The sequence below is a fragment of the Ursus maritimus genome, unplaced genomic scaffold (assembly GCF_017311325.1).
Source record: "Ursus maritimus isolate PB19 unplaced genomic scaffold, ASM1731132v1 scaffold_18, whole genome shotgun sequence".
NCBI lineage: Eukaryota > Metazoa > Chordata > Mammalia > Carnivora > Ursidae > Ursus > Ursus maritimus.
The window spans coordinates 35,723,641-35,747,830 of NW_024424230.1; the positions used below are offsets into that span (position 1 = coordinate 35,723,641).

The 24,190-nt window shown below is 40.0% G+C and overlaps 1 protein-coding gene, 1 long non-coding RNA gene and 1 other non-coding gene across 4 annotated transcripts; 2 read left to right on the forward strand and 1 right to left on the reverse strand.

Moving 5' to 3' along the window:
* Nucleotides 1-9,487: 9,487 nt before the first annotated feature.
* CUNH18orf21 (chromosome unknown C18orf21 homolog) lies at nt 9,488-15,681 on the reverse strand. Of its 2 annotated transcripts, XM_040632591.1 has the most exons (5): nt 15,478-15,681; nt 15,356-15,378; nt 13,177-13,376; nt 12,044-12,240; nt 9,488-9,914 (listed from the first exon to the last, which is right to left on the reverse strand). In XM_040632591.1, exons 1-5 carry the CDS (start codon nt 15,552-15,554, stop codon nt 9,761-9,763), a joined length of 651 nt encoding a protein of 216 aa, XP_040488525.1. In that variant the 5' UTR covers nt 15,555-15,681; the 3' UTR covers nt 9,488-9,760. The 2 variants fall into 2 exon arrangements, with proteins under 2 accessions (XP_040488525.1, XP_008689494.1); XM_008691272.2 differs by lacking the exons at nt 15,356-15,378; nt 15,478-15,681 and adding an exon at nt 14,673-15,298.
* A 111-nt stretch (nt 15,682-15,792) lies between these two features.
* Nucleotides 15,793-23,843, forward strand: LOC103663544. Its single transcript, XR_568794.2, has 3 exons — nt 15,793-15,906; nt 21,214-21,379; nt 23,795-23,843. It is a non-coding gene; the product is annotated as an uncharacterized LOC103663544 (long non-coding RNA).
* Nucleotides 18,629-18,731, forward strand: LOC121103290. The gene has a single exon (XR_005835448.1). It is a non-coding gene; the product is annotated as a U6 spliceosomal RNA (small nuclear RNA).
* Nucleotides 23,844-24,190: the final 347 nt, after the last annotated feature.

The window sequence follows — 24,190 nt, forward strand, 5'->3', positions numbered from 1 at the left end:
AACTTTGATTTGGTTTCTGTTTTTGTTACATTAGTCAGTGCATCATATGGATATGATAGCATTCTGTTGCATCATATGGATATGATAGCATCCTGTAGGCACTTTAAAACTCTTCATTAGAAACCTCATTTGTTATTAAACTGCAGTGTTAAGAATGTATAGACTTGTTTCGTTGTATGCTACTTAATGAAATGGTAATTTGTATTTTCTCTAAGAATGCTTCTGCACAATGTACTTTTGTTTCCTAAAGGATAAAACTGAAACCTGATTTCAATAATTGTTCCCAGAGATCAGCAGATTAAAAAAATAAGTAGTCTTACTCTCTAGAAAGATATACCAGCTAAGGTAGTCAATAAGAACTAACAAACTTTAGTTATAAACTCAAAATTGTATCATCAGGTGCTTCCGATCCTTGAATAGTTTATCGAAGAACTCTGCAAGTTTTCATTTTGTTTGAATCATGCCACCTTTTTTTTAGAGCAAGAACGACACATATATGTCATACATGCCCTTTATCCCATTGGTTTCTCTGTCTCTGGCTTATGGCATATGTCTCTGTGAAGCCTCATCAAAATCAAAGCTTCGTGCAGCCATCACCTGTTGACTAGGGTTGAAACAGGAATTGAAATACATTTCTTTGATATCTGTCTAGGGGAAAAGTTGGATGTTTCTTCGGTTTCAAGAATGGTGCCACCATTCTGAACTTGAACTGTAGTAACCAGTAAGAGGAATAAGTTCTCAGAGTTTGTAGTTTCCCAAGAATACCTAGTCCAGAACTCTTCCTCAGCTTATCAAGATTTTATGGACCTAAATTGTCAGAAGCCCAATTAATATAGCCAAATAAATACCCCTTTTCCATTTAATAAAGCAAATACAGTTTCTGTGGTTTTTGAATGAATGCGTTGTTTAATATGCATTGTTTAATACATACCAGAAGCTGAGAGAATTGAAACATGAGGATACAGCTTTGCCCTGTAGAACTCAGAATCTAATGTGGGAGAGAGAGACACTAACTGTAATATCATAAGTTCTACACAATGGTATGAAAAAATGTTACCGAAAAGATGAAAGGCATTTGAACTCATCTCTTAAGGTTGATCAACTGACCATGGGTCGAAAAAATAATGAAAAGATTTTTAAAAATATGTTCTTTACCTGTGTCTCAACAATACTGATGAATTAAATGAAAAATTAATGGAATAGTATATATCAACATACTTTTAGCTCAATGGAAATCTGAAGGCATTAATCTTACTCATGTTGAATAACATGGCTAAGTTTAGAGTAGTTCTTTTGGATAGAAGGGTAAGGTTTTAAAGAACAATGTAGTTGCCTGATTTCAATCATGTGCTGTTTGGGTTAAATAACAGAAGCTGTCTTTAATGGGGCGCCTGGGTGGCACAGCGGTTAAGCGTCTGCCTTCGGCTCAGGGCGTGATCCCGGCATTATGGGATCGAGCCCTACATCAGGCTCTTCTGCTATAAGCCTGCTTCTTTCTCTCCCACTCCCCCTGCTTGTGTTCCCTCTCTCGCTGGCTGTCTCTATCTCTGTCGAATAAATAAATAAAATCTTAAAAAAAAAAAAAAAAAAGAAGCAGTCTTTAAAATTGTTCCCTTTGTTCTTAACTCCCACCCCCAAGCCACAGCTGTGTACTTATTTTTCTCTGCTCTGTAGATAAAAAGGTGATAGTTTTTTATTCTGTTGATGTAGTATGAAATGCTATGATGGCTAGAACATGGCTCCATATCTAAAATCAATTGTAATAATTGTTATAGTATGAACCAGTAAAATAAAGACCCCCTTGCACATGAAAATGAAACATGATGGGCAGTCTAACTTCTTTCATTATACTTGTTGCCATGACTGGGATTGACTGTATTTGACAAAGGGACAGTGGGACAGACTGACTGTCTTAACTGTAGACCAAGGACCATGCCACTTGTTCTCACTGCTAAAACGACTAGCTTTACTTTCGGTTGGACACAACATCTAAGTTTGTCTGACCACATAATTTGAGGAATGCCATTTCTGACTGTAAAGTAGCTGAAGCAACAGCCAGAACTGTGTACTAGCTAAAGTAAAATATTTGAATTCTCCTTGAGGGAGCATCTCTTACCCAGCTTTGACTGTGTCTCTCAGACTTGGACCTTATTATAAAGACTTGAGTGAGGGTTCTGTTTACAGTTTAACCCAAGGACTGTCTAGGTGGAATGTATTCTCCTGCTTTTATTGAAGTTAATACTGCCTATGTGAGCCCGAAGGCTCACGTATTAATTGAGGTTATTGAATTCCCCCAGGTAAAACTAAGGCTGGCTGGTCTGAGTGTTTCTCTCATGAATTTAAGTACTATAGTTTTCAAGGAAATGCTTAGAATATTAACATATTTGGTTCACATATATTGACTGATTAGAAAGTTTATAAATTTTTTAGAATTGGTATGCCTGCAATATTTTAAACATTCTCTCTAATGAGGACTTTTATCCTAGACAAGAGAGTGCATTTTAGAGGTACCCTGGAAGCTCGTGGGAATAGTGAAGTTCTTATTGACTGGACATGAGGAAACAACACAGCGCTTACCAGAATCTTAGCAGAGGAGTATGCTCCCTGCAAAATCCAGAAGTCCAAGTGAGAGTTTTAAACAGAAGCTTGAAGGTAGCCATACTGCTACCCAACTACTCCTTTATATTCCAATTGTCCAAAAGTCAGGTATTTGATCAGCCCAAAGGCAGAAGTTTAAACACATATTTAAAATTCGGAAACTTTGCTTGTGTTGACTTGGGAATGCAACATAAAACTGAATTTTAAAAAGATAAAAACTGTCACTAGTAAAAAAATAAGCCTGCTTTTGGCCACAAAATTTAGAAATTAAAAGACAATTTTAGACCTAACCTAAAAAAACTTCTATTTATCTCTTCTTGTTAGTCATATACAATTATATTTAAATACCAGGTATCTCAGTTGGTGTTTTCCTGAGGGTATATGAAAAAAGTAGCTGGTACTATAGTTAGTTAATACTAACAGGGAGAATTTAGATCTATCCCTGTAAATGTAATTCTAAGATATTGAAACAAAAACCCAAAACATAGATACTTAACACCACTATCTAATCTTTACATGAGTTGTGTGTGATCTTTTCCTAAGTTCAGAATAAAACGATGAAATAACTAATCTGAAACCAGTATGATTTAATGATAGGTCTAAAGATTTTATATTTCTAAAAGTTGAGGATTTAAAGACATTTTTTAAATACTGTAAATTATATGTACATTTGACCTGTGTGTGTGTGTAATTGTATACTAAAGTTAGTAAAAAAATGTTCTCTAAAAAGCTAATTGGTCTGAAAAGATAAATTTAAAATATTTCATATCAATACAAAAGGGCTTAACAAGATTGAAATGAATATTTAAAAAAACTGTATACTTTAAACACTTGTACCACTGCGTTCTCTTTTGTCTGTTAACTTTAATGACAATTGATAATTGTACCCAAGATTTAAAACTAACATTTTGGGATGCCGAATTTATGAAAGAATATGTTAATTCCAAAAGTGTTGCTACAGTTTCTGTCTTTGAGAAAAGTAAAAGGTGATTTGGAATTATTCCAGAGGAACTTGGGTATAAAAATTTTGCACTTACCACTATGGATTGAGCCACTGCAAGAAGACATAACTGAAGCTGGAATGACCCCTTGTGCATAACTTTGGAGACCGAACCACTTGGATTTTCTGCATTTCATGAAGTGAATTCATAGGACAGGTTTCCCTTAATCTCCAGTACTCAAATGCTACCTCAAGGAATCAGTTGCCAAAGCTGTCAATTGTTAGAACACCAAACCGCCTTGAATTGAATATGAACTTAAACAATTAGACTGAAGATATATTAAGACAAGTTTTGATACTGTTAAAGAAAAAAATTATTGTAACACTTGTCAAAAGGGTAAGAAAGACTTTTTATTCAGGACTTTTGTGATATGTATCAAGACTATCGCAATAGGGGAGAGAGATGTGGCTCAACTCTGAAGATGTCAGACAGCTCGGGATTTATAGCCAAGGAACAGAGTGAGGGGAACAATGGGGTGGGAGATTACTAAGAGGAGACATCAAAGGTGAGGGGATTCTTGCTGAAGGCAGGCCAGATGATCAGATGTCAAGGGTGGGGGAATTCGCCCTCAACTGACCTAGCAGGATTCTTGCTAAATCTGGGTTAGGCAGGTAGAAGACAGAGCCCAAGGATGACACCTAGTCAAAAATAGGGCTCAGTAAAGTTTGGTCAAGAAGAGAGTCTTTGTCAGTATAATCACAACAGTTTTTTTACAAATGCTTTCAAAGGACAACAACCCAGGGGAATGCTAGATCTTATTCTTCTAGTGTTGTTTTTTTTTGTTTGTGTTTGTTTTTGTTTTTTACTGGTGTTGATATTCATAATTTTATAGATTTTTTTTTTAGATCAATTATGATAGTAGGACAAATTGCTTGAGCACTTTCAATATGCCATCTACTCTTCTGGGTGTTTTTAACGTACCACCTCATTGAGTCTTCACAGCATCCTTATCAGGTAAGTACTGTTATTATTCTTACTTTACATGGAAAGAAACAGACTCTTGGAAATTAAGAATGCCAAAGATTACACAGTTAATTAAATGTCATAGACTACCACAAAGCTACAGTCTTAACCAGTAGGCTGTACTACCTCCCAAACAAGTCATTTTTTTATCAGAATTAAGAATAATTAAAGGAATAATTGTATGGCTCATCACATTATAAAGGATACTGTCATTTGGTTGAAGGGTTAAAACATTCAAGTAGGCATTTGGTAATGTGAGAGGTAAATTTTAAATATGAGAACTCAGGATTTTTAAGAATTCATCTTTTCGAGCTCTCACTTTCTAGGAGTCTGGTAGCAGCACCATTACTATCCTTCGGTAAAAGTATCCACAACATCCTGTTTCTGGCATCACTACTTTCTGTTCGAAACTAGCAGGGTTTCTTGGAGAGTGGATGCTTCCATGTCTTAGGCCTGAGAGAATGACGATGGTCCTGGAACTTTTTTGCAAGAAAGCAAGGAGAATGCTTTCAAAGTTCTCATAGGGTTACAAGAATAAAGCCAGCTTAAAGGGGGCTCTCACTGGCCAAGACAGAACAATTTAATCATCCAAATAGAAAATAAAAATTATGTGGGGCACCTAGGTGGCTCAATTGGTTAAGCAGCCAACTCTTGATTTTGGCTCAGGTCATGATCTTAGGGTCCTGGGATTGAGTCTCAGGCTGGGCTCCGCACTCAGTGGGAAGCCTACTTGATGATTCTCTCTCTCCCTCTGCCTCTGCCCCATCTCTGCTCGCATTCTCTCTCTCAAATAAATCTTCAAAGAAATAAAAGAAAAATTGCACTTAATTAAAGCTAGTAGCCTCTGGAAAAATTGTCTCCATAATGGCTTTTAAAAGAAAAATTGGTATTTTCTTTTCAAATAACTAGTATTTTTTACAAATTTATTTTTATTTATAAAAATTCCTGTTTATATTTAATTGTAAATTTAGTCCCAGGATAGAGAGAAGCGTGTTGAACACTTTCTACCTGAATTATACCCTGGGGTTGCAGCACCCCCAGAGTTCGGACTGGGAGGCACACAGGCACAAGTCTCACCAGACCTCTGTGTGAGAAGACTGTGCAGGCAGGAAGGGTGCCTTACAAGTCCAGTTGAGGCATCCAACCCGGGCTTGTGGTCCAAGCTTTGAGCATTTCTCTGTGGGTGTTACACATCAATAAATGGTTTACTGAAAGAAGAAAAAGTGTGGAGGGGAAGGATCCAGAAGAGGAAGAAGCTGAAGATGAAGGAAAAGGCAGGACTATTCCAATGACTGGAGTCAGAGCAGGGGTGGCATCCAGGCTAGATGGGCAGACTGGCCTGTTGGGTAGGAGGAAGGCTGGCTCTTCTGGAGAGAGAGAGGCACCAGTGAGAAAATGAGAGAACTCAGCTTTGAAGTAGAGTGGCGCCTCAAGTGTGTAATTGCATTTGAAGTCCCAGTTAATTCACTGGGACTGTCCCTCTGTCCCTCTCAGGGGTGAGCCACCTACGAATATTACTCAGAGTTCTAAAATCTGAGTAGTGGACATTAAAATTCACCATTGTGCTTTCTGCAGTTAAGGTCCAAGGGGCTGTGCTGAGGGAGAGAACAATGGCCTACAGATTGTCATCAACTATGTGACCCCAAAGTTCTTTGTGATGCAGATGAGGCCATCATTAGGTCTATGCTCTCGCCCCTTTCCCACCCTGTCTTGATTAGGTTTTCTTCCTCAGCATTCTGCCCAGCCCATCCCTCTCTGGATGGTGAGGGCCTCTTTTTCATCCTCATAATGGCAGCCTTTAGCATGGGGTTGCTGCAGTCCCCAGGGTCAGTGGTGCTCTCTGGTCACATGTTCTAGGCTCCTTATCCCATGACTGGACAAACAGCCCAGAGCTAACTGGAGCTGTCTTTAGGAAGCACTGCAGCAGATACATCAGTGTATGAACAAGCCGTATGGCAATGGGACGGACGTCCAGGAGTTAGAGCTGTACGAAGCCTGAGCTGTACAAAGCACGTTTGCTGCTTCTCTTTACGAGACTATCATTTTCATTTAATCCTAAGTATCTACACTGTAATCTGTTTAGGAAATGTTTCATTTTCATTTTTTTAAGAACAGCTTTACTGAGATAAAATTTACATACCACAAAATTCACCCTTTTAATTGTAGACTTCAGTGGTTTTTAGTATTCAGAGTTATGTGGCCGTTGCTAATTCCAGAACATTTTCATCATCCTAAAGAAACTCCATACTCATTAGCAGTTATTCCTTGTTCCCCCCCAGCCTCAGGCAGCCACTAATCTATGTATTTTCCTATTCTGAGCATTCCTTATAAATTGAATCATACATTATGTGGACTTTTGTGTCTACTTTCTTTCAACATATTTTCAAGGTTCATCCATGTTCTAGCATGTTTCAGTAATTCACTCTTATGGCTGAATGATATTCCACTGTATGGATATATCACATTTTATGTATCCATTTGTAGTTAGGTTGACATTTGGGTTGTTTCCACTTTTTGGCTATTACAAATAATGTTGCTATGAATATGTATATACAAGATTTTGTTTTCAGTTCTGTTGGGTATGTAACTAGGTGTGGTATTGTGTGTCATATGGTAATTTATGCTCATCTTCTTGAGGAAGTGCCAAATTCTTACAACATGGTTGCACAAATTTTACAATCCCAGAAGCAATGTGTGAGTGCCAATTTCACCACATTTTCATCAACACTTGTTACTCTTTGTGATTTTAACCATCCTAGGGGGTATGAAGTGGTAGCTCACTGTTTTGATTTGCATTTCACTAATGACTAATGTTAGATGTAAGACGTTGTGCATCTTTTCATGTGCTTGTTGGCCATTTGTTTCTTCAGGGAAGTGTCTGCACAGAATCTTTGTCCGTGTTTTGTCTTTTTATTATTGAATTTAAAGTTTTTTATAATTCTGGATATAGGCCTCTTAAGAGATACATGATTTGCCAACATTTTCTCCCATTCAGTGGGTTATCTCTTCATTTTCTTGATGCTGTCCTCATTTTAAACACACGTTTTTAATTTTGAAGTCCAATTTATCTATTTTTTCTTTTGTTGCTTTTGATTTTGGTGTCATAGCTAAGAAACCATTGCTTAATCCAAGGTTATGAAGACTTAGTTCTAGGTTTTCTTCTGAGTTTTATGTCCACAGCATTAATATTCTCTTTAAAGATGACCAAAGACCCTTCTGCCAAACAGAAGAGAAAGTCAAGAATCCATAGTATTTTTCATTTGCGACTGAGTTAATGTGAACAACTTCCCACCTAGAAGTTCCTGCTTTTACTACTTCTTATCCATTTCCCAGTCAGGTAGCTTAAAGGACCTGTGTTCTAAACCTGGTCTGTAACAAGTGGGCTAATGAATTCAAATGTAAATGTAGGGGCTTAGGGATATTTGCCGTGCTTGTGCTATGTGCTGGGCCACAGCAAATGAGAATCATGCAGGCTGGCAAAGAGCTCACAAGCAGTTGGGGACACAATCAGAATCAGGAAATGATAGGGCCACCAGCACTTTGATAAAAGAGTGGCCCTTCATAATGTGGTGGGGTTGGAGTGGAGGGCAGTCTGCAAAACCATGCAAAGGCCCCAAACTGGCAAGAAAATGCTATGTCCTAAGAACTATAAAGAGGTCACTATGGGTGATAAGCAAACAAGAGCAGATAACTCCAGTGAGAAGTTAGCGAGAAAGGTAAAGTGCCATGACCAAAGTATTGTATTAGATGCCCTGGACACAAAGGGAAGGCCCAGCTCCCTCAGCCTGTGGCTCAAAGGCTAAAGAAGTTCAGAAGGATGACTCTTGCCATCCCTCTCTGATGCTGGCACTATTAGTATAATTTCACTTCATGTAACTACAAGACCAACTTGTTAATAACCTTGGACTTTCAAAGTTTGCCAGGCCCTAATAGAAGTTTAAGTTTAAATTTTTAAACAGCAGAGAGAGCTTGGAAACAGATTATAGTTTAAAGTATCTAAATTATTTATTTAAGGAATTTTTAAAAGACAGGTTGACTACAACCCTAGCCTATCATTTTAGTATATCTGTGTTCCAGAGAAGATTTAACATAGCTAAACTGTTAATATGTTGTATTCTGCTCTAAATTTTAAGACCTAGAAATAAGTCTTCACCAGAGCAAATGAAATGCCACTTGAGATAAAATATTGCTAGGAACAATAGAAAATTATAAAAATGAAACCTAGGGTATCTGAGTGATTTACAATTAAGAATGCTCCATATATTGACTTTTACATGCAAAACAGGAATAATGTTCAGCTCTATTTTTATTTTTGTTATTTTTTTTTAAGATTTTATTTATTTATTTGATACAAACACGGAGAGTGGGAGAGGAAGAGGCAGGCTCCCAGCAGAGGAGCCTGAGGTGGGGCTCGATCCCAGAACACCGGGATCACGCCCTGAGCTGAAGTCAGACACTTAACGACCGTGCTACCCAGGCGCCCCTCAGCTCTATTTTTAAAAAATTTTTTAATGTTTAGCTTTTACTAATACAGTTATGCAGATGATTGTGGAAAAACAAGGACACATACTTCAACCTTTTTCTGAATTAGCAATAAAGCCAAAAACACCTAGAAAGGAATGAGCAGGCCCTCTCATAAAGGTCTCAATTTCTTTCTGAAAGAAAATGACATAATGTAAACTGCTAATTATGGGAAGATAAAATAATATAACCACTCACTGTCCATATAGCTTTGCTACTTACAAGGACCTTTCATATATTTTACACCACCTCACAACCACCTGTGAGGTAGGCAGGATTCAGTTATTCATTTTCATGAGGTATTCTCTCCATAAACACTGAAAAATGCCCAGAAAAGTCTGTTCTTGGACCCTAGTTTCCATGTATTTAAAGAATAAATAAAAGGTGTTTGGTTTTTTTTTTAAGATTGTATTTATTTATTTGAAAGACAGCAAGACAGTAAGAAAGAGCAAGTACAAGCAGCGGGGAGGGGGAAGCAGACTCCCCACTGAGCTGGGAGCCGGACCAGGGGCTCGATCCCAAAACCCTGGGGTCATGACCCGAGTTGAAGGCAGAAGCTTAACCAACTGAGCCACCCGGGGCACCCCAGAATAAAAAAGAAGTTTTAAGAAAGCTGTTTTTCTGACTAACTTTAGTTTCAGAAATTGCATTAAACATTTATTTTCACAGCCCATCCTTTACAAAGACAGTAAGAAATTTCTGAAGTCCAACTTTGAATTCTTTTGGGATTCACTCTGACTAAGCAACATTTTTAGTTGAGAGAAATGTTTCTTTGTTTTGCTCACATTTTTTGAGGAACAAGTGGGTGTTGACTGTCCAGATATAGGTGTCCTGAAAACAAACAAAACCACACTTAGGCATACTGATAAATAAGTTTAAAAAGTGCTTTTCCTGCTTAGCCTAAATAATTGCTTCTAGAATCCCTTTCTACTCTTGTGTATTATGGCCATAAATGAGCAGTGGCTGGACGCAGCATTCATTCCCATTTTGTTAAAAATCTCCTCACTACATAGGCTTTAGGCAACCTTCAGGAGATATACTGGGTGGTTCTGGAAGTTTCTATCACACCTGAAGAAGGCTAAAAGTAAAGTGTCATCAGGTCTGAGTTCCCTTTAAGTCTGACATCAAGATTCATGACAATTCTAAGGACTTTAAAAACCTCTTTCTTCAGAGCTCAAGACCATTTCCTTTCTAAAAAATGAAGAATTTTAATCTACACGTGCAGGTACCACTCCATTGTATCTCCCCACCTAGAATGTAAGTTCCATAGGGCAGACTTTGTACTACTAATTGTATATTCCACTAATTCTTAACAGTGCCAGGCACAGAAGAGGTCTTCTAAAAATATTTGCTGGATGAATGATTCCCCCGCTGCTGTGTGTGTATTTTTGTTTCCTTCTATTTCATGCCCTCCAATTGTGTTCCACACCCACGAAACTTTATTGGGGTTTTGTCAGTCTGATCCTTCTTCTATTACCCATCTGTACGATAAATGTGAAATATCTTTCTCATTCCTGCATATAACTAAGAAGCAGTCTGATCTAAACGCAAGTGAATTATTTTAAATATGCCAAATTCTCTTTTATCTACATTTATCCAATAAGGTAGAAACCTCTATGAATTCCTATCATGCCAAATATCAAAATAATTAAATCAAAATATAGAGAAAAATAGACTTGAAATTTTAATTTTTATCCAATTTTATAAATGTCAACCCAATATAAAAAACTCAATGCAGTAAACAGATAATTCAGTCCTTGCTGAATTTTGCTATTTATGTTCAAGAAACTATCAGACTCAGTTTCTCTTTTGGTATAAAAATGTTCAAAATTCCTTTCCCAGTTTCTTTTTTTTTTTTTTTTTTAAGAGAGTCTTTTTTTTTTAAAAGATTTTATTTATTCATTCGACAGAGATAGAGACAGCCAGCGAGAGAGGGAACACAAGCAGGGGGAGTGGGAGAGGAAGAAGCAGGCTCACAGCAGAAGAGCCTGATGTGGGGCTCGATCCCAGATCACCGGGATCACGCCCTGAGCCGAAGGCAGACACTTAACCGCTGTGCCACCCAGGCGCCCCCCTTTCCCAGTTTCTATGAAACTAAATTTACTATCACAGTGAATAAAGTACTGTGAATTACAAAAATAGTTCAGTGCTCAGTCATATAGTTAACTGAGTAGCAGCTGACAAATCCCTATCCAGTGAAGTTTCCACAAGAATTTCTGACAGAGGAAATACCCAGAACAAAGGTTTAGAGCAGGAATGTAAACTGTGAGTTTACTTCAGTTCAGTTTTGCTGACACATAGGATGAATTAAGGCAAAGTAAGCCAGCAGATGCACTCGTGCCAGCTAGGAAGGGCTGGGAAGCCATGCTGGAACATTTGATCTACATGCTACAGCTAATCAGAGCTGTGCTTTAAGGAAATTATCAGACTAGAAGGGTTTGAAACTAGAAGCAGGAAACTAATGTAGTAGTCCCAGCAAAAAGTGAATACAGATTGAACACAGCAGGAGGAAAAAAGAACAGATGCAAACCCCATGGAGGAAGGACATTTAGAAATTGGCAACTAATTGGACAAGGACCAAGGGAGTAGGAGTTGTCTACTCTACGCACCATTTCACGTCAGACTGTCTACAAGGGCATGTTTACTGACAGAATAAGGAACTTAGGAGGACGAGCCGGTTTGAGTAGTCAGCTGTGGGGACATGTTGGGGTGATAAAGTGGATATATTTAGCAGGAGCTGAGAACAGGCAGAGGGAGAGGCTGGAAGTAGAGGAATATAGCTGGAAGTTATAAGCACAGATTATGTGTGCATATGACATTAGAGAAGAAAAGGGTATGGACGAAAAAAATGGGGGCCAAGGCCTGAACTGCTAGGCAAATTTAGGGAGTATAAAACAGAGGAAAGTAGAAAAAATAAGAGTTTACACCAGCAATGCAAATAGCTTAACAAATTAAGATACCTGAATATCAAGGCTGGACTCTTGCCCTTGGAACCACACGTATGACTGAGGTTTGCAGAACTTGGAGTCTTTCTCTCTGGTGTCTTCAGGCTGAGCTTACTCGTAGGAGTGGTAGGACTGCTCTTCAGTGCTGAGAGAAAGCTTCTACTTTTACCATGATGTTTAACTGTTCTGTTGCATGTTTTACAAGTAGTCAACTACCGTAAAAAGGAGAAATATTGGGCCTGATTTCTCTTATCATTTAATTCAATAAACTACATGTTCATTAAATTCTTGTACGTAAGGGACTACACCAGGTATGACCAAGTAAGAGAGGCAGCCCTCAGGGAGTCCGTAATCCAGCAGCAGTAATCAGACAAGATACAAATTTAAAATGAGAAAATCTTCAATAAAAAGTTACTGGCTAAACATCTGTATTTAATATAAAACACATTTTTTTTTTAAATTTATTTTAAAGATTTTATTTTTAAGCCCCAGTGTGGGGCTTGAACTCATGACCCCAAGATCAAGAGTCCTATACTCCACCAACTGAGCCAGCCAGGTGCCCCTAAAACACCTTTTTAAAGATAACAAAGTCCCTACTTTTTCAATGTAAAACCATGTTTGGGGGGAATCAGACTGTGACTGATACCCTTTAACATCTGGAAGAATGTTCTTTATAAAAGCAGTTGACATTTAATATTTGTTGGAGAACTCCAAGCTGTTTTCCAATAAAACATGGCAAATTATCACTGAAAATCTAAGTGACCCCTTCAAACCCTTAGCGATTCTATATTCTATAAATATAGATCTAAATCAATTTATAAAACCAATCAAATGAATTCTCACACCTCTTTACTTCATTAATTCCAGAGGCTGACTTATCATGGTTGGAATTTCATAATGTATATAACTGTCAAATCACTGTGTGTAAACCTGAAACTAACGTATCAACTATACATTAATCAATTTTTTAAAAATAAGTTTTACTCTCAATGAAACATCAATCACTAGAAAAAGAATTTATGTATATATTTTGACAATCCATGTATACTATCACAAACCTCTGAGTTATAATGTAGCCTGATCCTTAACCTCATTTTAAGTAAAAGAAAATTCTAGTTTATTTATACATACTGGAATTGAAATCTTACCAATACACTTTTAGAGTCTTTGTACTTTTTCAAAATTTTTGCTTCTTTAAAACTGAGTGTATAATTTCTTGCCTCCCGGTTAAGAAGTTTCTGTATTTTGGGTGTCAGTCTGGACTTGGGTTTGAGGCGCACTCGAGAGTTATCCAAAACCAGCAACTGGAAACAGTACGGACATGTTCCTTCAAAAGTGATGTTATCATCTGAAATTATACAAATGAAACTCATGATTCAGCAAATCAGAATATCTGTTACCTCAAACAGCCAAAATTCTGTGATAAAGTATACTATTTAATATGAACGGATATATATTCTCTTTAAGCAAACTCAAAATAGGAGAACTTGCAAAAAAGACAAATTGGCAATAATTTATTTTGCAAAACACTGTAATTCTACCCATTCACTCCTTTTAGCAATAGACATGTTAGGTCCCCACTCTTTGCTACCTTACTCATTACTTGTTACTAAGTAACAAAGGCTGTCTCACAATTTTACAAACATATTTATCACAAATCAATAAATTATATGTATACTGTCATTTTCTTTTTTAAACAATTAGCACAGTTTTGTGATTTGTGGGCCAGGCTTTCTGCAGGTAGCTCTCAGTACAAGGTAATAGAACAGACTTGCCCCAGACTGTCTGTGCAATCAAGACAGCCATCTATCATGCTAGGCTGGGGAGTCATAAATAAGGAGTAAAAAAGCTGCTATCTTTAAATAACTCACACTCTAGGGGAGCCGTTGGCAAACAAAAGTAAGACTGGTAACAACTGTAACAAAATATGATTAAAATGCCCTGGATACTACTAAACTTTGTATGGACCAGCCAGAAGCACTCCAAAGTGGCTTGACGAAGGTCAAATACTCCAAATATCTGTACTTGGAGATGGCATCCATTACTGGTAAAGCGTTTTCAGGTAGAAGTACAGTGAAAAAGAAAGCGTGGCTATTAGGGAAAGGTGAGGGTGTGAGGGCAATGCAAATGGAAAGGGAGGCACACCCTGATTTTATTCACCAATTATTTGTTAGTGAGCACTCAACTAAGGACCATGCTTTCACTCAGCTCTGCCAAATGTTAAATTTATTCATACTTATTGAGTGACTGTCAAGTGCCAGGCACAGTTCTGGGTACAAGAGACAGAACAGTGAATAAAGGACAATTCGTGGACAAAGTAAATATAGCAACACCAACTGTGTAGCGCTGGGAAGACAAAAGAGGCGAACAGGGAGTGGCAATGGGGCTGCCATGGTCTTAAATAAGGTAGCCAGGGAAGGCTTTGTGGAGTGACATCTTTAGAGAGCAGAAGGAACCGAGGAAGGAATTCACACAGATATGTGAGGTAAGAGTTCCAGTCAGAGAAAGGGCAACTTCAAAGGCTGTGAAAGCAAGCAGGCCTAACGGTGGAGCTGAGTAAGCCAAAGGGAAAGCAGGTTGGAATGATAAAGTGGGCTTTTGATGTAGGGCCTTGGTAGTCCTTTTAAAAGATTTTCACTTTTACCCTGAGATGGGAAGTCATTTGAGAGTTTGTGGCAGAGAAGCAACATGATCCAGCTTGGGCTTCTCCTGGGCTCACTTTGGCTGCTCAATTGGGAATGGATATAGACATGCATGAGTGCTGTTGGCAATAACCCAGCTGATGACTTGGTCCAGGATGATAAGATGGATTAGTGAAAAGAGGCTAGGTTCTGCATATATTCCAAAGCCAACAGGCATTATTTGCTGGCATGTTGGCTTAGAGAGGAAGGCTATTAGGGAGTCACGAATGGCCCCAGGGTTTGGGGGCTGAATTCACCCTAAGGATGAAATTACCATTTACTGAATTGGGAGGAACTGGAGGAGGGCTTTGTTGGGGGGTAAGGCTCAAGTTTTGGCCTGACAGACATTCAAAAGGTGTCAAGGCGGCATCTGGTTATGAGCCTAGAATGGGGAGAAGTCTTGGTGGGGTGTATAAATTTGGAAGCCATGAGACTGGATGAAAAACTGTCACCAAGGAAGTGAGGGTATCTAGAAAAGAGGTCTAAGGAATCCGGAGTTTTCACGAAACAGAAGCCACTGGGGGGGGGGGTTACGAGGGCAGTGGGTCGATGAGATTTCTCTTTTGCGACATCCTGAGCGCTGCGCGGAATGGAGGGGAGCGGGACGACGAGAACCTGACCCACAACCGTCGGACGTTCTCCCTACCGTGTGACGAACTGTAGGCCCAGCTGGAAAGGAGAAGAAGACACGTGAGGGACGAGGGGAGACCCCGCCGCCGCCGCCGCCCGCCGCCGCCGCCGCCCGCCTCCCCTCCGCCCCTCTCTTACAGGAGATAGCGAGCCTGGCCCGGGCAGCTACCGTATAGTTGCCGCGCCGCAGCCTCAAGGTAGTGCTTCTGCCTCATCGCTCCCGCCGCCCCACGCCACTAAGGCGAGCCACAAGACGACTCTCCGAAAGCCGGCTTCCCAACCTCCCGGCCTTTCACCTCGGAATCCAAGCTCCCTCCGGAAACCCGCGCTCGCTGCTGACGAGTTCCGGTCTCCCTCGCGTCCCGCCCCTCCCGTAGGCCGACCCTCTCCTTTCCCTTGGCCCCGCCCTAGACTCCGCCCCCAGGCTCCGCCCCGTCCCCCGCGGGCCGGCGAGGATCCTCCGCAGACTTGCGGCTGCGCGGAGCGGTGTGACCCAGCGGGGTTGGCGACGTCTGCACGCCGGTGCTGTGCGGGCCTCTCTTTCTCGCTCCTGATAGCGCTTCTGTGGTACTCCTGTTGTCATTTCCTCAGCCCGCGTCGCCTTCTAGATTCTCCATCCGGGGTGTTGATTTGGGCCGGGCAGGCGGTGTGCGGCCCGCAAGGAGGCCACCCTTGTCAACTCGGCCGTGGGCCTGGGAGGGAAGAGCAGGCCGGCCTGCTCTCAGAGCAGAAGCCAGCTCACCTTCTTTCCCGTTCTTCATGCACACAGCAGAACGTTAACAGTTCGGCACAGGTTCAGTGTTGTGCAAACCCCGCTGTTACCGAGTTTGGAAACGTTTCTGTCACCTGGAAGGGAACCCCACCCAATTTAGCAGTTGCTTCCCATTCTCCCTTCCCTCCCAGGCCCTGGCGACCACTAGTCGGCTTTCTGGCTCATTGGGCTTATTCGGGACATTTCTTGTAAATGGAATCATAGGCGTGATCTTTTGTGTCTGGCTTCTTCCACTTAGTATAATGTTTTTTAGGTACACACACCTTGGAGCTTATATCAGAACGTCATTCCCTTTTATGACTGAATATCACATTGTATGCATACCAAGTATTGTTTATCCATTCATCCATGCTGGACATTTGGGTTGTTTCTACCTTTTGGCTGTTGTGAATATTGCTGCTAGGAACAGGTCTGTTTTCAGAGGTTGTTTTTGGATAAACACCCAGGAGTGAAAATGCTGGGTCATATGGTAATTTCATGTTTAACAGGGTTTCCAATTTCTCCATATCTTCCCAACCCTCATTTTCCTCCTTTGTTCATTTTTTAAAATTTATTTTTATTCTAAACATCCTAGTGAGTGTGAAGTGGCTTCTCATTGTGGTTTTGATTTGCATTTCCTAGTGAATAATGACGTGGAGCATTCTTTCATGTGTTTGTTGACAACTTGTATATTTTCTTTGGAGAAATGTCTATTGAAGTCCTTTGCCCATTTTAAAATTGGGTTGTTTGCCTTTTGTTGTTGAGTTGTTAGAGTTTCAAAAAATAAATTCTGGAGACTAGACCCTTATTATCCTTAATTTTCAATATCTGAAAGGACTTAAATTGAGATAGGGAAACTGAAAGGATTCCATTTTTAGAAAGGCTCCATCTCTGCTGTTTTTCTGCAAGGCCCCATTTGTTCATGTTCTATATTTCACCTTGCCTCTGAATAAACCGAAGAAACTATGTTCCCGCTCCAAGGGGGAGGCAAGAAAGTTAATCATCCAAATACCTGATAAAATACAAATACTAGGCATCCAAATACCTGATAAAATCTAAGAACTGAATCTTAAACATGTTCCAGGACATTAGGTTTGAACAAACCTCACCCAACACTGGCATCAATACCCCCACCTTTGATGATTTATGAAATAATACCTATTATTCACCTGTCACTCACCTTTGAATTCGACCCTACCCTGGATTTATGAAGGAACATGTACCCTGGACCCCTTTCCAATATGAACCCCTAACCCCAAGTGTTGAAGAGACTCACTCTCCTTTCCTTTCCGAGTCTCCCAGACTCTCCATCTGCTATACTCTGTTACTTATACTATTCAATAAACTCTGCTTTCACTTCCCTGATTGCTCTCCTGCACAAAGACAAGGATCCTCTTAGCCAAGAGGGATCCTTAGCCTCTGGGTCCTCAGACCTGGCCTGTCTTATGTCAAAATGATACAGAAGTTTGTAAAGAGAAAAATATATTTACATCTGTAGAGACATATTTTAATTTTTTAAAAGAAAATTTATTACATCTGCTCTTCCCACCTTTCCATCCTACTTCTCTGATCAGCATTTAGTCAAATGATACAGAAGTTTCTAAAGAGAAAAATGTATTTACAATCTGTAGAGGCATATTTTAATTGGGTATCTTCTCCTCTATGTCCACACATAAGTAAATGGATTAGTGTGTAAAAATCCCCTCTCACCACACACACACACACGCACGCACACACACACTAAAAAGCCAAAACATACACAAAAAAAGCTAAACCAAAAATAGAAAGTTAGTCCTTTACTACATAACTTGCCTTTTTCCTTAACCACAGATCATACACATCTTCCCAGGACAGGACATATATTTTTGCAACAGCAAAAATCTTATATATACTGATGCTTTTTATTTCTTTTGTCCGAATTCCTAAAGAGAAATTACAGAGTGGAATGCTATGCACATTTTTATTTGCCAGATCATCCAAAATAGGTTGTAGATATGTGCAGTCCCAGCATCAATATCTGAGAAACTTGGGTCAGAAGATGTGATAGCCATTGGTTCACCTAAATACTAGTGAGATGAAGTCTCTTTTCATATGTTTCTTGATGCTTTACATTCTCTCCTGTGAAGAGAAATCTCCTGTTGGGATGTTTATCAGCTTCTAGGAGATCTTTGTGTTTGGGGGAAATGTATCCCATGCTTGTCATATATAAGGCAATACTTTCTTACCTCTTATCTTTGGCATGGTTTATAGCATTTTTACCATATAGGATTTTGTATGGTCAAACATTTTTCATTATTGGGTCTGGATTTCCTGTGTAGCTTTAAAGATTTTATTTATTTATTTGACACAGAGAGACAGAGACCACAAGCAGGGGGAGGGGCAGAGGAAGAGGGGAAGCAGACTCCCCACTGAGTGGGGAGCCGGACTGGGGCTCAGTCCCAGGACCTGAAATCATGACCTGAGCCGAAGGCAAATGCTTAACTGACTGAGCCACCCAGGCACCCCTCCTGTGTAGCTTTAAAAAAGCCTCATGTAGGCTTGCTTCAGCAGCACATATACTAAAATTGGAAGGATACAGAGCAGATTAGCATGGCCCCTGTGCCAGGATGACATGTAAATTTGTGAAGCATTAAAAAAAAAAATTAAGAAATAGTAAAATAAAAAAGCCTCATTTATGCCAAGACTAGACAACTAACTATTCATCCAAATGTTTTTCTTATACTTTTCTAGTTTAATTTCTTCAATGCACATCTTTAATCAATACAAAATGTATTTTTACTTAAGTATAAGTAAACACATTTTTCTAAATGGTTAGCAAGTTGTGTGGATATCTCTTCATAGGTAAATTACTCTTTTGCTATTGGGATTGAAGTTTAAAAAAACGTAACAAACACTGAATATGTGCCAGGCATTTTTCTAAGCATCTTACTTGTAACTCATACAGTCCTCATAACCCCAGGGCATAGGTGAAATGCCAGTTTATCACATATAAGCTTTTTAACATCATTGCATCTGTTTCTGGATTCTTTATCTGCTTCACTAACCAATACAACAGAAAGAAGAGAGATGCACTGTACGTGCACACATGCCTACTTCCCCTGCCCGCCCCCTGCCCCCCCTCCGCACACTTTCCTTCAGTTCTCTTGCCTCTGAGTACCACACTCCTATATCCAGATGCCTCCTCAGCATCTCTGCTTGCATTGCAACTTGTCTTCTCAGATGCAGTGCGGCCCAGATGGCATTCTTGATTTCCCCCACCAACCTGCCCAGCCACCCTGTCTTCTTCTATCCCAGCCCCACCAAGTGCCATGGCTGCTTCCTCTTCCCACCCCTTGCAGCCAGTGCATCTGCGGTGCCAGCTCCCCACCAGGAGCAGATAGGGACTCTGGTCACTTCTCTGCACACCTTAGCCACCCTCCCTTTTGCCTGCACCCCTGCCATGGCCTCCAACATTCTTTTCCGGTGCCCTCTGTCGCCTGCTTCCTCTCTCCCAGTCCATTCTTCACAGAGCAAAGTGACTTTCTTAAAATGGAGGTCATTTTGGGGGACAGGGAGTATCCTTGCTCAGAGTTTCCAGGCTCCTCATTGCACCTGGAACGCAATTGCCTGGCTGTGCTGTGCAGGTCCCTGCATGGCTGCTGCCCCACTTCAGACCTCACCTTGTCTCACCCACCCACCCTCACCCTGGCCCTACTACACTGGCCTTCTCTGTCACTCAACATGTCCTGCTCAGACCTACTGCAGGGCCTTTGCTGTTTTCCACTTTGAGAGAGGATCCCTCCCATGGCTGCTTTTCTTCATCATTCCAAGATCAGCTCAAATATCTCTCAAGAGGCCTTCCTGACTACTGGAATAAAGAACTTCCCCCCAACACATACACCCTTGCCCATCAAGTCCCTCTCTGCCATAATTGGTTTTTATTATTGTCATCATAACCTCACTATCTGAAATTATTATTCATTCACCATTTACCTGTACCCCTCCTGAATGTGAACACCTGGCAGCGGGACTTGTTGGCTGCTCTGTACATGGACTCCCAGCCCAGGGCCTGGCACAGAGCAGGGGCTCAATAAGGATTTGCTGCAAAATCATACTGGAAGGAAAGGAAGTTGAAGGGGTTGAAAATGAAATTAGCTTGACCATGAGTTAACAATTGTTAACAGTGAGTTTGGATGTTGAATTTTGTCAAATCCTCTTTTTTTTCCCCTTTTTTTGCATCAGTTGAGATATAGGTTTTTTCCTTTATTACCTAAATATAGTGAGTTACACTGATTGATCTAGTCACACCGACTCTGTATTCCTGGGATAAAACCCACTTTCTCGTGACGCTTTTGTGTATTGTTGGATTTGATTCACTTATGTTTTATTTTTTAAAAGTTTTATTTATTTAAGTCATCTCTACACCCAGTGTGGGGCTCAAACCCATGACCCCAAGATCAAGAGTCTCATGCTCCTCTGAGCCAGCCAGGCACCCCAATTCACTTATATTTTATGAATGTTTTTTGTATTTACGTCATGTAAGGTTTAGTGTCAGAGATATGCTGGTCTCACAAAACAAGTTGAAAAGCATGCCTTTCTCCTTCGCATTCCAAAAGAGGTTTTTGGGGTTTGTTGTTGTTGGGGTTTTTAATTTTTTTTTTTTTAAGATTTATTTATTTATTTTAGAGAGAGAGAGTGTGTGTGCTCAGGGGAAAGGCAGAGGGAGACGGAGAGAGAGAATCCAAGCAGATTCCTCGCTGAGCTCAACTCTGAGCTCATAACCTGAGCCAAAAATCAAGAATCAGACACTTAACTGACTGAGACACCCAGGCACTCCCTGTAAGAGTTTTTTTGTAAGATTGCTATTATTTCTTCCTTAAATGTTTGAAAGGATTCACTAGTGAAACCATTTTGGGCTGGGGTGTTCTGGGAAGGTTTTTGATAACTAATTCAATTTCTTTAATAAATCTAAAGCTGTTCTATTTCTTTTTGTGTTAGTTTTGATAAACTATATTCTTAAGCAATTTGTCTATGTCATCTAAACTGTCAAATTTATTGGCATAAAATTATTTGTAATATTCTCTTATTATCTTTTTCATGTCTATAAGATCTGTAGTGATAGCTCCTCTTTAATCTCTTATTAGGGTTCTCGTTCTGGGTAAGAATGGAGTAAGTACACTCCATCCTGCCTCTCCCACTGACTGTAATCATAAAACCTGGGCAGACTGCATAGAGCACCCATAGGAAGACTGAAAAGTAAACAGTAGCAGGTTGAATGAAAAGAGGACTTAAAGTGCCAATGAACTGGAGGTGAGTTTACCATTATTGTTCCTTTGATATCTGCTGGCCTGAATGCAATGCAGCCTGAAGCCCAGAAGTGGAAGTGGGATGTGTGTAGGGAGAGCTCTAGGAGCAGCTGACTAGCTGAAAACGTCTAACCCTCAGAGGGTGTGGAATTCTCTCCATTTTCTTTTCCTTCTCTCCATTAGTTGAGCCTTAGCCCCCAACCCATCCTTTGTTGGCAGCAGCAAAGGCCACAACAGGAGCCAGCAGGAGCCAAATTCTGAGGAAGGGGAACATTCCTCTTCAGTCAACCAATCTCTCTTGCTTTTCCTCCCCCTCTCTTTCTGCCTCTTCCCACTTGGCCAAAGATGGGAGCAGTCACAGAGGAACACAAAGATGGAGTAACTTTCTCTCCCCAGCTTTCTGGCCACAGAACCAGAAAGGGGCATTGTAGAAAACTACTGGAAAGTACTGGGGAGATTATGGAGAAAGAAGAGCTCTTTCTTAACTTTATAGGAAAATCCCATTAAGTTGGATGAGAATTTCCAAGCTCACTGAGCGGTGCACACATGGATATGATCAGTTTAGCAGTGACTTTGTGAACAGAACTAACAGACCATCGCTCAGGTTCCAGATGACCACTGAGTAGTAAATATGCAGGATCTACCCTAATGGTACTGCAAAGGCTTTAGAAACTGAACCTAAATTTGAACCACAACTCAGAGAAGGCGGGTTGAACTTGTAGTGTGAACCTAAGCAGGTCTATCGCCTAAAACAAAAATAAGTACATTCCCCATAGGACTTAAAAAAGACCTGAGTTCTCATTACATAATATTCAAAATTTCCAGGAGACAATCTATAATTACTTGGCCTATGAAAAAACAAGAAAATCTCAACTCACATGGGAAAAAAATCAACAGACACCAACAGCAAAATTGACACAGATGTTGGAATTATCTGACAAACAAAGACTTCAAAGCAGCTTTTGTACAATAGCTCTACCAAACAGTCAGTCAAACTCTTGTAGAGTTTGCACACTTTTCCCACAAAGGGCTTGGTAGTAAGTATTTGAGGCTTTGCAAGGCATGTGGTCTCTGTTGTATGTACTCAGTTCTGTGAAAGCAGCCACATACAGATAACCACCCACAATACAGAAGCAAGTGAGTGTGGCTGTTTCCCAGTAGAACTTTATTCATGGGATTTGGCCCATAGACCACAGTTCACCAATCCCTGAGCTATGGTGTTTTTTAGATATTTTATTGATTTTTCTGTGTTTACTTGTTCCATATATTATCAAGAGCAGGGTCTTAAATTCTTTCATGATGATTTTGGGCTTGCTTATTTCTCCCCTTAGTTCTGTTAGTTTTTCTTAAGATATTTTGAAGCTCTGATATTAGGTGCATAAATACTTTCATTGTCATGTTTTCCTGATGCATTGACCCCTTTATCGTTTTGACATTTCCTGCTTTATCTCTAATAATGCTCTGCCTGAAAGTCTATTTTGTCACATATTAATATAGTCACTTCAGATTCCTTTTTTTTCATTGAGGTATAAAACACATAACATTAAGTTTACCATCTTAACCATTTTTAAATGTCCAGTTTGGTAGTGTCAAGTATACCCACGCTGTTGCGCTACAGACCTTTAGAACTGTTTCATATTGTTAAACTGAGACTCTTTACCCTTCAACGCTAGTGTACCCTCCTTACTCTCCCCAGCTCTTGGAAACCACTTTTCTATGTTCTATTTCTATCATTTTGACTACTTTAGATACTTCATATTAGTGGAATCATACTGTCTTTGTCCTTTTGTGACTGGCTGATTTCAATTAGCGTAATGTCCTTGAGGTTCATCCTTTTGTAGCAGGTGACAGGATTTCGTTCATTTTAAAGGGAGCATAATATTCCCTTGTGTGTATATACCAGACTTTCTTTATCTATTCACCTGTCCACAGACATTTGGTTTGCTTCCACTTCTTGGCTACTTTGAATACTGCTGTGATGGACATGGGTATGCAAAGTTTTTTTTTTGAGATCCTGCTTTAAATTCTTTTAGATAAATACCTAGGAATGGGATTGTTGGACTCTATGGTAATTCTATTTTTAGTTTTTTGAGGCACCTTCATACTGTTTTCCATAGTGGTTGTACCACTTCATAGTCCTGCGGCCAGCACATGAGCATTCCGATTTCTCCTCCTCCTCACCGACAGTTGTTGCTGCTTGACTTGTTTGTTTGTTCAGTAGTGACTGTCTTCATGGATATGAGATGATATCTCACTGTGGTTTTGTTTTGCATTTCTCTTATGATTAGCGATGTTGAGCATCTTTTCATATGTTTGCTGGTTACTTCAGATTTCTTATTCTTCCTCTCTGTCTGGTGTAACTCCTTTTACTTTCTTTTTTCCTTTTACTTATTATTCTTTTATTATTTATTTATTTGAGAGAGAGAGACAACGTGCGTGCGAGAGCATGAGTGGGGGACAGAGGGAGAGAGAGAAGCAGGCTCCCCACTGAGCAGGGAGCCCGATAGGGGGCTCGATTCCAGGACCCTGAGATCATGACCTGAGCCGAAGGCAGACGCTTAGCTGACTGAGCCACTCAGGTACCCCTGTCCTTTTACTTTCAACCTCTTTGTGTCCTTGTACTCAAAGTGCATTTTTTTTTTTTTTGGTGTATAGCATGCAATTGGGTCTTTTTTTAAAGTTTTGTTTTGTTTTTAATCCAGTCTGACAATCTCTGTCACTGAATTGGCACACCTAGTGTATTTAAGATAATTATTGATATTAGGATGTGACATCTTTGAGGCAGAGGACAGACTCTGGTAGGCAGCATGGTGGC

Coding starts and splice junctions, on each gene's coding strand:
- CUNH18orf21 (XM_008691272.2), bottom strand. CDS start 14,784: ATGCATGTCTATATCCATTCCCAATTGAGCAGCCAAAGTGAGCCCAGG. Junction 13,377..14,672: donor AAATGACTTCCCATCTCAGG/GTAAAAGTGAAA, acceptor GTATAATTTCAG/ATGATAACATCACTTTTGAA. Junction 12,241..13,176: donor AAGACTCTAAAAGTGTATTG/GTAAGATTTCAA, acceptor TTTTTACGGTAG/TTGACTACTTGTAAAACATG.